Genomic DNA, 12,885 nt, shown 5'->3' with positions numbered 1-12,885 from the left:
ATGCGCATACAAGCTATCGATTCCACATATCAACCAGCATCTAGTCATATGAAGCACAACACAAGGAATTCCCTTAATTACTATTTTTACTAAAAACCTAATAAAGTACCTAACTCATCTCCTGACTTCCATCTCCATCTCATGCTACGTAGTAATGCCAAGTTCAAATAGGTATTCAGTTGGCAATCATATCCAAATAATTATCAAACAATATTTAAATCCCATAATTGTCATAACATTCATCATAATTATCAATCACATTATTAAAAGGATAATTAAACACATATATATCACAACATCATCAGTGCACAAGCCGAAACCTATTTAATAAGCATAGGTCTATGGCTAAATATATAAAAATCACATTTCAATAGAAATCATATTTATAAGACCAATTCATATTCACAATTGATACTAATATAAGAAATTAAGATAATAAACATATCTCATATATTCAAGTCACTATCTAACCAATATAGACACATTGGTCATGCGCTCCGACTCGCCGAAAAAATTTAACTATTTTAAAATTTTCCAATTTTTACAGGCTAGTAGAATTCAATGAGAGGAACAACTTTCATACCTGGGCCAAAGTCCAATTCGACCGGGAAGAACCCCAAATTCACTCAAACCTACTGGAAACCCTAAGATGGGTCTTCTTTTATTCGACTTCCTCGATATTCCAACGCCCCTACAACTGATTGGGTTTTGTTCCTGGGTCCAAGAGAAGTTGATTAAGGGTGATGGTGAATGGTGATGTTGACTGGAAGGACGAATCATAGTCGAGAACCCCCGGGTTCTCCGGTGGAGTTCTACCCGAATTAGACCTTAAAAACCCTTGATTTTTGGTAGAGATGGAAGGAGGAAGGTAGTTGAGCAGGTTGCAGGTTAAGGAGATAAGAAAATCAGTTGAGAAATAGTAGAAATTGGCCTGAAGTTGGCCGGTTTTTGAAAAATGGCTAGTGGTGTACACGAGTTCAAGAAATGGGGGAACGAAATGTCCCCCCTACTGGTCCTTTCTCCTCCTTTAATCATTGGATTGTCCCCCTTTTTCTTTTTTTTTTTGACTCCTAATAGCCGGTTCCCATAACCCAATTATATTTGGGCCCTTTACCCTCAAAGTGGAAATTAAATAATAATTTCCACAACCTAAAGTTTCGCAACTTCAAACGTCTATAACTATACCGTTAAAATTCGGACTTGCAAACGGTTTTCGCCTATGCGTTCGTAGTTTCGAGATCTACTCGAAAACGCTACTTGTGACCTCAAAAGGTCAACGAGTAAATAATAATTTTCCAAACTTCACTCTTCGTAACTAGTTTAATTGAAATATAAATTCAAATAAATTAATATAAATTCTCGAAAAATAATACAAAATCTCAATAATACAAATACGTAGATTATAACAGTGAAATCCAGGAACGAGATTTTACAAACATAAACACTTATACATACATACATATAACCAATCAAGTATTATACGACAAATTAACACTTTTACAATTCTTAGTAATGTTTAATAGCTTTTCACAAGGAGATTCTGATAAACAAAAACGCGCGCACGCGCGCGCGCGTATAGATATATACATATATTAACGTCATTCATATAAAATAAGAATATGTAAACATATGGATGTTATTTTAAACCAAACACACAATGAAAATGAATCAACGTAAAACACAACCTGTCCGACCTTTCTTGGCCACTTCTTACCTTTTAAAAGATCAAAGGAGCCTTCCTATTGGTAAACAAACAAATTTGAATGATTACTAAGCCGTCCTCAGTTACCACCAATGGTCAATTAATCCATCTTATTTGCTGTCGGCTAAAGCTTCTTATTTAACTAGATGAACCTATCAAATATCAATTGTTTGATTACTACGCCATCAACTACAACTGGAACAGATTTTTTATTTTAGTAATGTTAGGTAAATGTGACGCAAACTATATCGAAGCAAGCAGAACAGTTCAATTTAGTTTGGGATTCTTAGCATTCAACGTGGGGATTGATCATCATGCATTATGAGAAGAGTCCTAGCACGTGGTGGCATCAGTTGGTAACCAAGATGGAGTCCAACTTGAAAGATTAATTACGTGAAGTAAGCCATTGTGAAGCATGCATGGGATAATTATTAGCAAACTCAAGGCTGCCAAATGAAGTGAATATTATGTGGATAAAGCTTGATATGCCAGGGCGGAATTGGCATGCCATGACATGATTTGTTACGTGGTTTTGGCTGAAATGCGTGGTTAGCACCAAAGACGTTGACTCTCATTGGATAATCATCATCTTTGCGTAATTATTATTTGTGGTGATTGATGGTGACGGAAGGATTTTGGGCTAAGTTAGTTCTATAAATACAGAGGCAGTGGCAACGGAATAGCCCCCTCTAATTCAACACAACTGCCATGTGCAAACTCTCGTTCTACGCGAAACCTCTCAAACATCTCGAGATTTTTATTTTCTTTTTCCGCCAACACATCTTCAGTTTGGATAAACAGTACTATGAAGGCAACCAGCGACATCTACAGTTTGGATAAACAGCACTGGAGCCGTCGAATCAGCCGATCGATGAGCACCTTTAGTTTGGATAAACAATATTGTTTCGAGACAGACAGGTTATTTATCCAAGTCTCATTCGACATCGATTTTCGAGTCCTTGTTGGTAGAGGTCATCTCATCAGCCTTCTAGGCAAAGTGAGGTGTTATAGGTTACTACATTTGGCACATTGAAAGCCGAATTTGATATTGAACTTCGCAAAACTAGCAGCCTTGTCTTCAGGCTTTAGAACTCGAAGGCCAAGACGTGTTCCTTTCTAAGCCGCAGTCGCAAGATCAAGAAGTCAACAGCGTGCCCAATGCGGCATCAGCACATTCCACTCGTCGGCCGAGCTCGGCCGACGAGTTAGCACGTCCCACACACAACTGAATGACATAGCTAGCTTATTAATTACTCGGTCTGCGCGCCACGTAGGCTTAGTAGTTTTTAGGGTCAAGTTTATAAAATTTAATTAAAATTTTTGATATCAACCAACCCCTTAAGATTTTTACGTGCAAGAGTTCACCATCACTTGCCTCATAAAAAGTAGAAGTTTTTAAAGGAGTGACTTTGATAGCCACATCTCATACAATGTTGCCATTCTAGTTGTTTAAATAAAATTAGCATCAATCCAAAAATTCGTTTAAGCAAATGATTCACCTCCATGTGCTTCAGAAAAATTAGCAATTAACTTGATAGTGTAACAGACCGATAAATCACTAAAATTTGAAGAGTTCTGTTCACACGTACATTTTGGCCGTAGCTTTGCCCTTCTAATTTTTAACGGAAGACATCGGTCCACCATGCACAACCAGCACAAGTGGCAGCAGCCCACCATCATTGCCATGCTAAATGTCATGTAACTCGTGGCCACATGCTGAATGTCCTTCAACTTTTTCTGGGTCATATGTCTTTGTCTGGGTTGGTGATTTGGCAAATCTGTACTGAAAAATGTTTAATACTACTCCGAAAGTTTAAACTATTGCCACGTTCTCCTCATTTCTATTTTCTAATCATTTGCAAAAACACGCCTTATTATATGCGGGCAAAACACAATAATTATGTAACAGGCTTTGATGGCATTATATTGACTGTTTTAGTTGAATTTAATAATTTGTTACCTGATAGCACTAATTGAATTAGTTGGAGTTTTAAGCAATATCAGGCTGAAAATCAATTATTTAATACAATATTTTATACTGTACCGGATAAGAAATTTTTATATTGCTATCCCTTTTCGTTCATTGCTCGGACAAAATTAAAAAAAAAAATTAAAGGAAGAAAAAAAGAAAACCCAGGTCGTGGTCTTCCTTTCTACATCATCTTTCCCACCAGTAAACCCCATTGATGAACTTTCCAATCTAGTAAACCCCACCTCTTACTGAAGAACACTACAATCCAAGCTCCAAATCCGAAACCTTTTTAATTTCCAGGAAACATGGATCCCGATTGAGTGAAATCCACTCTTCAAAATGTAGCATTCGGATGCACATGAAAAAAAAACATAAAATTTGCATGGAGATTGGTGTCTGCATTAAAAATATCCACATTCTTGGTCATGGATAAAACCCAGAAATTCCAAACGGCAGAAAAATTAAAAATTAAGCCACGAAGAAAGACGAATAAAAACTTCGGTTGGAGAAGAAGAAGATTGAACATAGCAGAAGCAGATTTGCCAGAGCAAGTCCATCGGTGTCAACTCAGATTCGCCAAACGATTGAACATAAGAGCAGTTTCACCCCTAAAGGGCCTCTAGACGATAGGCAATTCAATCCCCTCAAGTGAATACTATCCTTCATATATTAAAATTTTAAAATAATAAAAATAATTTATTTTTAATTTTGAATAAGATTTTTAACCAATCTCATCACACCATGTATTATTAAAACACAATTTTGTAGATAGATTTTTAAGTTTATTTGCAAGCATAAGTATGTGAAAACTTTGAGAGAAAGATTAGTTGAAAGCATTTGAAAAGAGTAATGCTAGGGAGACCAAATTTTTTAAACCAAATAGCAAACTAAATAATGTGTCACTAATAAGAAATAAGCACGTTAATCGACGCTTAATTAATAATCCAATCATCTACAACCACATCATTTAATTTACAAATTTGGTTTAAAAAATTTGGTCTCCCTAGCATTACTCATTTGAAAATATTCCAATGCAGTGTAAGGTTGACGATAATGGTTAGGTATTTATATATTTTTTTAATTTTTTAATAATTTTTATTAACTTAATTACTCTGGACCATTGGACTACAAAAAATTTGAAATCCAACAACTCAGATTTTGACACGTGGCCAATGGAAACATTTTTTCATTTTTTTTAATCCGAAAAACTTGGACCATTGATTAGAAATCAAACAGTACCCAGACTGTGCCGCGTCATCTAGCCATTGGGGCTAGATTTCAAATTTTTTTACCGTTGGAAATTCAACAGCCCAAAAAAATAGCCGTTGGATCCAACTGCCTAGAATGATCCACGTTGCCCCCTATCCAGAATCCATTAGTGCCCCTGCTGAGTGCACCCTTGTCAGAAATGCAAGCCCCCACACATGCGTGTTTTCCACGCGCCTGGCACAAAAAAAAATAAAAAATAAATAAATAAATAAATAAACCCTTCACATGGCTGACGTCAACCTTGCATCACATGGTCAACCAATTATCCACTCCAGACTATAGTACTAAATGGACTTGGATCCTCTCCTAAGCTAATGGAGAGGATTCTCCTCATCAATCATCCTTGGCCGTTGGATTTTTATCCAACGGCTACAAACAGGGGGGTCCCTTTAAAGTTATAATGATTGTAGCCGTTGGATAAAAATCCAATGGCCAAGAATGATTGATGAGGAGGATCCTTTCCATTAGCTTAGGAGAGGATCCAAATCCGTACTAAATGACTATGTTCAACTAATTAAGTAATATTTTTTATTTTTTATTTTTTTAAAAAGAGTGACAACTGGTGTCAAGTTAATACGATTTAGTTTATAAGCCTTCTTATCATTTGGGGTCACACCTATGACATATCCCTATATAAACTGGTTGTTTAATCCGAGCTCTCTCACATTCCAACCTTTTTATTTCTTGAGTAAATTAAACTAGTTGCCATATTACCATCACCATGGTCACTGAAAATAGAAGGCTAGTCGAGGAGGTGTCTGGCTGGCTAAGAGTCTTTGACGATGGTTCAGTCGACCGTAGGTGGACTGGACCTCCTGAGGTCCAGTTCATGGTGGAGCCTGTGGCGCCCCATGATGAATTTGTCGACGGAGTTTCCACAAAAGATGTTGTGGCCGATAAATCATCTGGACTTCGCGTCCGACTATATTTACCGAAGAGAAAGCCGGAGGATGACGACACCAAGCTACCAATACTCCTCCATTTCCACGGTGGTGGCTTTTGCATGAGTCAAGCTGATTGGTGCATGTACTATCACATATACACTAAACTATCTCGCTCCACGAATGCCATTGTAGCGTCTGTCTATCAGAGGCTCTCACCGGAGCACCGTCTCCCGGCTGCCATTGATGATGGCTATTCCGCTCTCCTTTGGCTCCGGTCATTGGCTCGAGGCGAGCAAAAGGAGCCACTCCTCAGCCATGCAGACTTTAACCGTGTGTTCCTTATTGGGGATAGCACCGGAGGGAACATAGTCCACCACTTGGCGGCTCAAGCGGGCACTGCGGATCTGAGTCCCTTAAGAATTGCCGGCGGGATTTTAATCCACCCCGGTTTCGTACGAGTGGAGCGGAGCAAGTCGGAGTTGGAGCAACCTCAGTCACCTTTCCTTACCCTAGATATGGTGGACAAGTTCTTAGGGTTGGCCCTTCCAGTGGGGTCCACCAAGAACCATCCCATAACTTGTCCGATGGGTCCCGAGGCCGCACTGTTGGATATTCTGAAGCTACCGCCGTTCCTTCTCTGCGTTGCTTCCAAGGACTTGATGGTAGACACGGAAATGGAGTACTTTGAGGCCATGAAGAAGGCCGACAAGGATGTGGAGCTTCTAATCAACGAGGGGGTGAGTCATAGCTTTTATCTGAACAAGATTGCCGTCGACACGGACCCGGACACAGCCGCAGAAACTGAGCGTCTGATTGCAGGGATCAAACAGTTTATCAAGAACCACTACGATTGAAGGACTTTGACCCTTTTGATTGTTTCAGACTGCGAATATCTTTAGTAAAATTAGCCATATATATGTTCATGATTCTCACTTTTGTGTTTGAATGGACTTTTACCTATATTTATCAAATGATGTTTTCATAAAGCATTTTATGTTGTAAAATATTATTTTATCTCCGGGTTAGTATACGTAATATGTTACTAGTTAAGACTTTTTCTATGTAAATTCTAAGAATACTCTATTGAGATGAAAAATGATGCGCTAATTTCTCCTCTCATTATCTTTCTCATCTCTCTCTATTCTATCTTTCTCCATATTTTATTTTCAACACATTATTAGATGCCCCTATACAATTTTAGATTTTCTTTTGTGCCAAGTTTCATTATCTATTATATTTTCCGAGGCCCCCCACAATATTCACGCGACCGTGATCGGAGGGTTTGACATTGGGTTTGGTAGGTAATCGGGTGTTGTCCGGTTATGGGTCGGATTCGATGAAACCGTGCCACTCTTCGGCGAGTACGAAGGTGATGAGGAGTTGAGGGTTTTCTGAAGATAGTAGCTTGATGATGTTAGTTGCAGGTTAAGTCGACCAGGAAAGAAGAACTGAGGGTAAAAAGGGCTAGTGTGAACCCAGATGTCAAAAAGGATAAATGGTCAGTGGCATAAATGTAATAACGCAAATTTAGAGGGCAAAATCGAAATACACTCACTGTAATTATAAACAATATATGTGAACAATATTTTAAATGGGTCTTAGTATAAAATTAAATTTTAAATTTATACCAATTTTCATATCTATATCTACGGATCGCTATCACAGCTATCATATGCTTAAAATTATTTCATGGCTTTGACTTGCTGCGACAAACGTGGGGTTATTGTAAGTCCCCACTCCCCCAAACAACTCCCGAAGATACACAAATGTATGGTTGTTGTAAGTCCCTCCCTCCCCCAAACAGACTACTATTTGTGCTTAATTAATATTCCAACCCAATTAGCTTACGGAGACTAATATGTATGCAGGGATCACAAAGTTATTTAACCCTTTTATTTACCTGAATGAATCTATATCGTTTTATAACTGTGTGTGTATCTATCATTTAACAGTGCCAAGGCGAGTCAGTTGGAAGCCAAAACATGGACAATGTCTTTGTCTCGTCAAAGAGCTGCCCAGTTTGATGCGGTGTAGAATTTGTAATACTGCTGACCACGAGACTCAGGACTGCCAGATAATAATGGCATGTTTTTGTTTTCTTCCCCTCGGATCATCCTTTTATTCACCTTGTGTTATCCAGTCATTGATGTGTTCATCCTTGTGTTAAAAGGGGTTGGGTTTCGTGTGCCCCCGTTATATTTTTGTTTTGTGTTTTTCAGGTATTAGTAAAATACTGAAATTAATGGAGGGGAAAGGCGGGCATTGAACTCACTGTGACATTTTCGTGTCATTTATAGGAAACTTGGGGAAAGGTTATATTAATATTTATGCAATAGAAATGTTGCTCTTTCGTGACCAATAGGTCGCCGGTTAAAGTCTGGAAACAACATTTTTGCAAAGCAAGAGTAAGACTGTGTACAATAAACGTTCCTACTTTGACTCTCGCAAAGCGGAGAACCTTATTAACTTAAGGCCTTTTGTTTAGTAAAATACCCAAATTATTGGAGGGGAAGGGTGGATGTTCAACTCATAATTGGTCCCAATTGCAGAGCTAGAAATCCTTCTCAGGATGGGCCTTTAAGACATATAAAAGAAATTAGACCAAATATAACAAATAATTAATTGGATAAAGTTTTAAGCTTTTTGTTTTTATTGGCATGGAAAACTTATGAAACAAGAGTGATGGAGCTTCAAAACTTTTATGAAAAGTACTGATCATTATATCATAAAACAGAACTTTCTTACGAGCTTTAATAAATAAATTAAAAAAAAAAAAAAAAAAGCAAGATTCGAACAAAAAGTAAGGTCATAACTTTAAACTATTACCATGAGATATTAATTTCAACATAATTAATTGAATTTTACTTTAACTTGTATAGAACTTGTCTTATACGGACCTGATCTATATATGGTGAAACAAAAAGCTAATTATAAGGTTTTGTTTAAAAAGCAAAACAAAAGTTGTTGACAACAACTTTCAAATCCATGGGATGGTGGAACTGTCAAAATGAATTGACCAATGTAATACAAGCTCTATATTGCCAAACTTAGCAGACAATAAATATATATTAGTAAAATTTCAGGATAGACTTAGGCCTCACCTGGCCTCCATGTGGCTCCCCCCATGCTTGGTCCACTAATGTTTTCGCGTCATTCATAGGAGACAAGGGGTTGAAGTAGGAGATTGACTTTGTGTGTTGAAGTACAATCCCCCATCAATTTGGTACTTCATGTGATAGTTACTTAAAACATGTTGACTTTTATTACTTGCTTGACATTAACGCGCGAGTTTGTGCAGGCTTTCATGATCCTGCCCTTGTGTACATGATATGTGGTATTTGTTCAAGACAGGTTAGTGGGGCTGCCCGTACAGGCACTATGTCCCAAGGAACGCAGTAGTTGGCCCTGGTGGTAGACTAGTTTGTAGGTGTTGTGAGAAAGAGGGTGGCCACTCGGACCCTGATGACGACGAATGGATCGGAGTTGCTCTTGTGAAAGATTGTGGGACTTGTGGTGCTGTTGGCAAGCACAGGACTGAAAACTGCCCCAAAAAAGAGGGAACAGGGAGAATCCACCGGAAGACTGCCCCAAGAAAGAAGAAACAAACTTCAGTCCCAAGAAAGAAGACTGCCCCAGGAAGCATGGAACAGAGATGGTTGGAACTGCCCACGCAGGAGGTTTATATACATGGATTTATCCCAACTTTTTTTTTTTTTTTTGTCAAATAATAGATTTTGTTATATTAGAATCATTAGATTTTAGATTAGTTGACGGGGTTTAAACTTACACCATCATGCATGGACTCAATTTCTTTCCACTACTATGATAAATGACCACTTTCAAATTTAATTCCTAACTTCCCAATGTACACGCCTTTTTGCTTCGTATGCGCATAACTTCGAGAGTCCTTCCTGGTCCCTATTATCACAAACTTCCAGTCCTGGAACATAAACAATCACACAATCGAATTGTGAAGACCTTACATAATTTTTTTTTTTTTTTTTTTTGAGTATGTTTACACTAAGGTGAGGGGAAAACTCAGCTAAGCCATACAATGAACAACCTAATTTGATATCGAATTCACCTACATAAAATACTCGACAAAAAAGAATAATAGAAAAGTGAAAATAAAAAAGGATGAATTGCTCATTTAATCTCTGAATTATCACCTGAGTGAAAATTAGGTTCCTAAACTATTTTTTTAGAAAAATTAATTGAATTATAAAAATCTGCTAATTACATCCCTAATATTATATTTGAAGCTACTATATTCAATTCTCCGTCAGTTTAAGTCACATTACTTGCATGTGACATCCATTGGAGGGTAGATTGGTAATTTGACATATATAAATAGTGCATGAAGTTAACTCTGGAGGGTAAATTAGACATTAGATTTGCAACCTATATGAAATGTTAAGGGCTTATAAGTGAGAAAAAAAATGGTATTGCATTCTAAAGTGTGTCAAGCGACTTAAGTTACAAAATATTAGATAAAATAACTTTGAATATAATAGTATGGATGAAATTAGCAATTTTTAATTAATTTAGGAATTTATTTTACCGAAAAAATAATTCAGAAATCTAATTTTTACTGAAATAATAATTCAAAAACTAAATTGACAAAAATTAATTGTATAATATACGATAAAAGACACGATTCACGTAACCTATCCATCCAAAAAGATCCGGAGAGCATCCCGTTGGCTATTTCCAGACTTCCAGACTCTTACGTAATGGCCAAACCCTATCCCTCAACCTCTCCCTTACCATCGCAATCTCCTTCTCTCTCCCTCTAAGCTCCAGCTATGGGCGAACCATCCGTCGCATACCCACCACCATGTAACGTAATCCAGATTCAGAATCCAGAATTCAGCCAGAGCGAGGATCAGGAGCAGATCCCGCCTCCATCGAATTAAGACGAGCTGACGATTCAGGGCAGACTCCATTGGCACTGGTTCGACGAAGAAGAAGAGACGCTAATGGATGGCGAAGATCTGCCCTGGGTGTATTACGTCCTCGAGGATAGCTATGAAGCCCAAATGGCTGGTATGGTATTTAAGATGCCTTCCATTTTTTATTTACAATTTGCGATGGGTTTTGTGATAGACTTTGTGGGCTAAATTTTGTATGTATGTTTGTTCGTTTAACAGCTAGAGAGAAGACGAGTAAGATAATGGCGCAAAGACTGGCACGAAGATCTCCTGAAGATAAAGAAAACTGGGATTATTGTAAGCGCCCCCTCCCCAAACAGACTACCACTTGTACTGATTTATTATGCTTCCTTTCTTGCTTTTCGATTCGATTTTAGAGGATTTTAGAGGCTGGATTTTGATGGAATGGGAGTGAATTTTAAAATCCTCGCAAATCAATATCTTTCTGGACACACCTAACATTGCACCCAAATTTGTGTGGTTTAAATTTCTGATTGAACACCAAACTCTTTCAAATTCCTTTATTATCCCAATCCATTTGGCATACGGAAACGAATAAAAAGCTATTTAACCCTTTAATTTACCTGGGTGAATCTATATCATTTTATCTCTCTCTCAACTGTATGTGTATCTATCTATTTAACAGTGGTACGTAAAGTCAGTTGGAAGCCAAAACATGGACAATGGCTTTATCTCGTCAAAGAGCTGCCCAATTGTTTGTATTGTAGAATTTGTCGTACTGTTGGCCACAAGACTCAGGACTGCCCAGATAATGATGGTATGTTTTTGTTTTCTCCTCCTCGGATACTTTATTTTTTATTCATTTTGCGTTTTCTAGTCATTTGTGTTTTTTTAAGGGGTTTGGTTTCATGTGCACCCGTTGATTTTTTGTTTGTGTTTATCATATTAGTAAAATACCCAAATTAATGGAGGGGAAGGGCGGGGATGCAAACTCATAATTGGTCCTCTATGACGTTTTCGTGTCATTTATAGGGGACTACGGGTTGAAGTAGCAGATTGACTTGGTGTGTTGAAGTACTCGGACAATCCTTTATTAATTTGGTTTGTCATGTGATAGTTACTTAAAAATGTTGACTGTGTTGAAGTCAGATTACATGCTTGACACTAATCCTAAAGTTTGTGCAGGCTCTCATGATCCTGCCCTTGTTTACATGATATGTGGTATTTGTTCAAGACGGGGTCACTGGGGTAACACCTGCCCATACCAGTACTTTGTCCCAAGGAACGCAGTAGTTGGCCCTGGCGGTAGAATAGTCTGTAGGTATTGTGAGAAAGAGGGTGGACACTCGGACCCTGATGACGACGAATGGATCGGAATTGTTCTTGTGAATGATTGTGGGACTTGTCGTGCTGTTGGCAAGCACCAGACTGAAGACTGCCCCAAGAAAGAAGAAGCAAACTTCAGTCCCAAGAAAGAAGAAACTTGGATAATTGAAGAAGGCTGCCCCAGGAAGCAAAAAGAACAGAGATGGTTGGTACTGGCCAAGCGGTCTACCATTTATATTAGTTAGACACAACTTTATGTATATTTCTCACTGTTTCTTATACATTATTATTCTGGTTTTAATCTAAACTTATCAACTTACAGTCTCTTGAATCCTATACATTTTGATAAATATTTCAGAAAATATGAAAATGTTCTCACCGCCCACTGTTTGAGGTGTGGTAATAAGCTAAGAGATGTTTCGAACACCACGTCTGTCGCGTTTCTTTTGTTGGAAGAGGGCTCATCATATGAGAAGGCAAAAAGGCAATGGAACCATGACAAGACAGAAACTGAGTTTGAGTTTGAGTTTGACGATCGGCCAATAGTGTACATGAAATGTCCTAATAAAGCAAAACCTGTAATCATATGCAAGAAAACAATGCATATTTTTTTTACCTTCATGAATCATGATCCGGCAATGTGGTGCCTAGGGATGGCAACGGATTGGTTTGGAAACGAAAATGTTATATCCATCCCCATAATCACAAAAATTAACCATATTCATAACCGTATATTAACCATCGGGTATTATCTATAATCATACTCACCGGATAACGGATTTCCTATCGGTTAACGGTTATATCTATTTTCGTTAATACAAAAAATATATTCGCCCAATT

The 12,885-nt window shown here is 37.9% G+C and overlaps 2 protein-coding genes across 2 annotated transcripts; both read left to right on the top strand.

Moving 5' to 3' along the window:
• The first annotated feature begins 5,651 nt into the window (after positions 1-5,651).
• Positions 5,652-6,806, top strand: LOC137746624 (strigolactones hydrolase CXE15-like). The gene has a single exon (XM_068486632.2). It carries the CDS (start codon positions 5,665-5,667, stop codon positions 6,679-6,681), a length of 1,017 nt encoding a protein of 338 aa, XP_068342733.1. The 5' UTR covers positions 5,652-5,664; the 3' UTR covers positions 6,682-6,806.
• A 3,714-nt stretch (positions 6,807-10,520) lies between these two features.
• LOC137748033 (uncharacterized) lies at positions 10,521-12,366 on the top strand. Its single transcript, XM_068488138.2, has 4 exons — positions 10,521-10,873; positions 10,978-11,055; positions 11,405-11,536; positions 11,905-12,366. The coding sequence occupies exons 1-4, from the start codon at positions 10,807-10,809 to the stop codon at positions 12,288-12,290; spliced, it is 663 nt and encodes a 220-aa protein (XP_068344239.1). The 5' UTR covers positions 10,521-10,806; the 3' UTR covers positions 12,291-12,366.
• Positions 12,367-12,885: the final 519 nt, after the last annotated feature.

This window comes from Pyrus communis, chromosome 2 (assembly GCF_041283825.1).
Source record: "Pyrus communis isolate YQ-2024b chromosome 2, ASM4128382v1, whole genome shotgun sequence".
NCBI lineage: Eukaryota > Viridiplantae > Streptophyta > Magnoliopsida > Rosales > Rosaceae > Pyrus > Pyrus communis.
The sequence above is the reverse complement of the archived record's forward strand: the minus strand, read 5'-3'. Positions and strand labels throughout refer to the sequence as shown.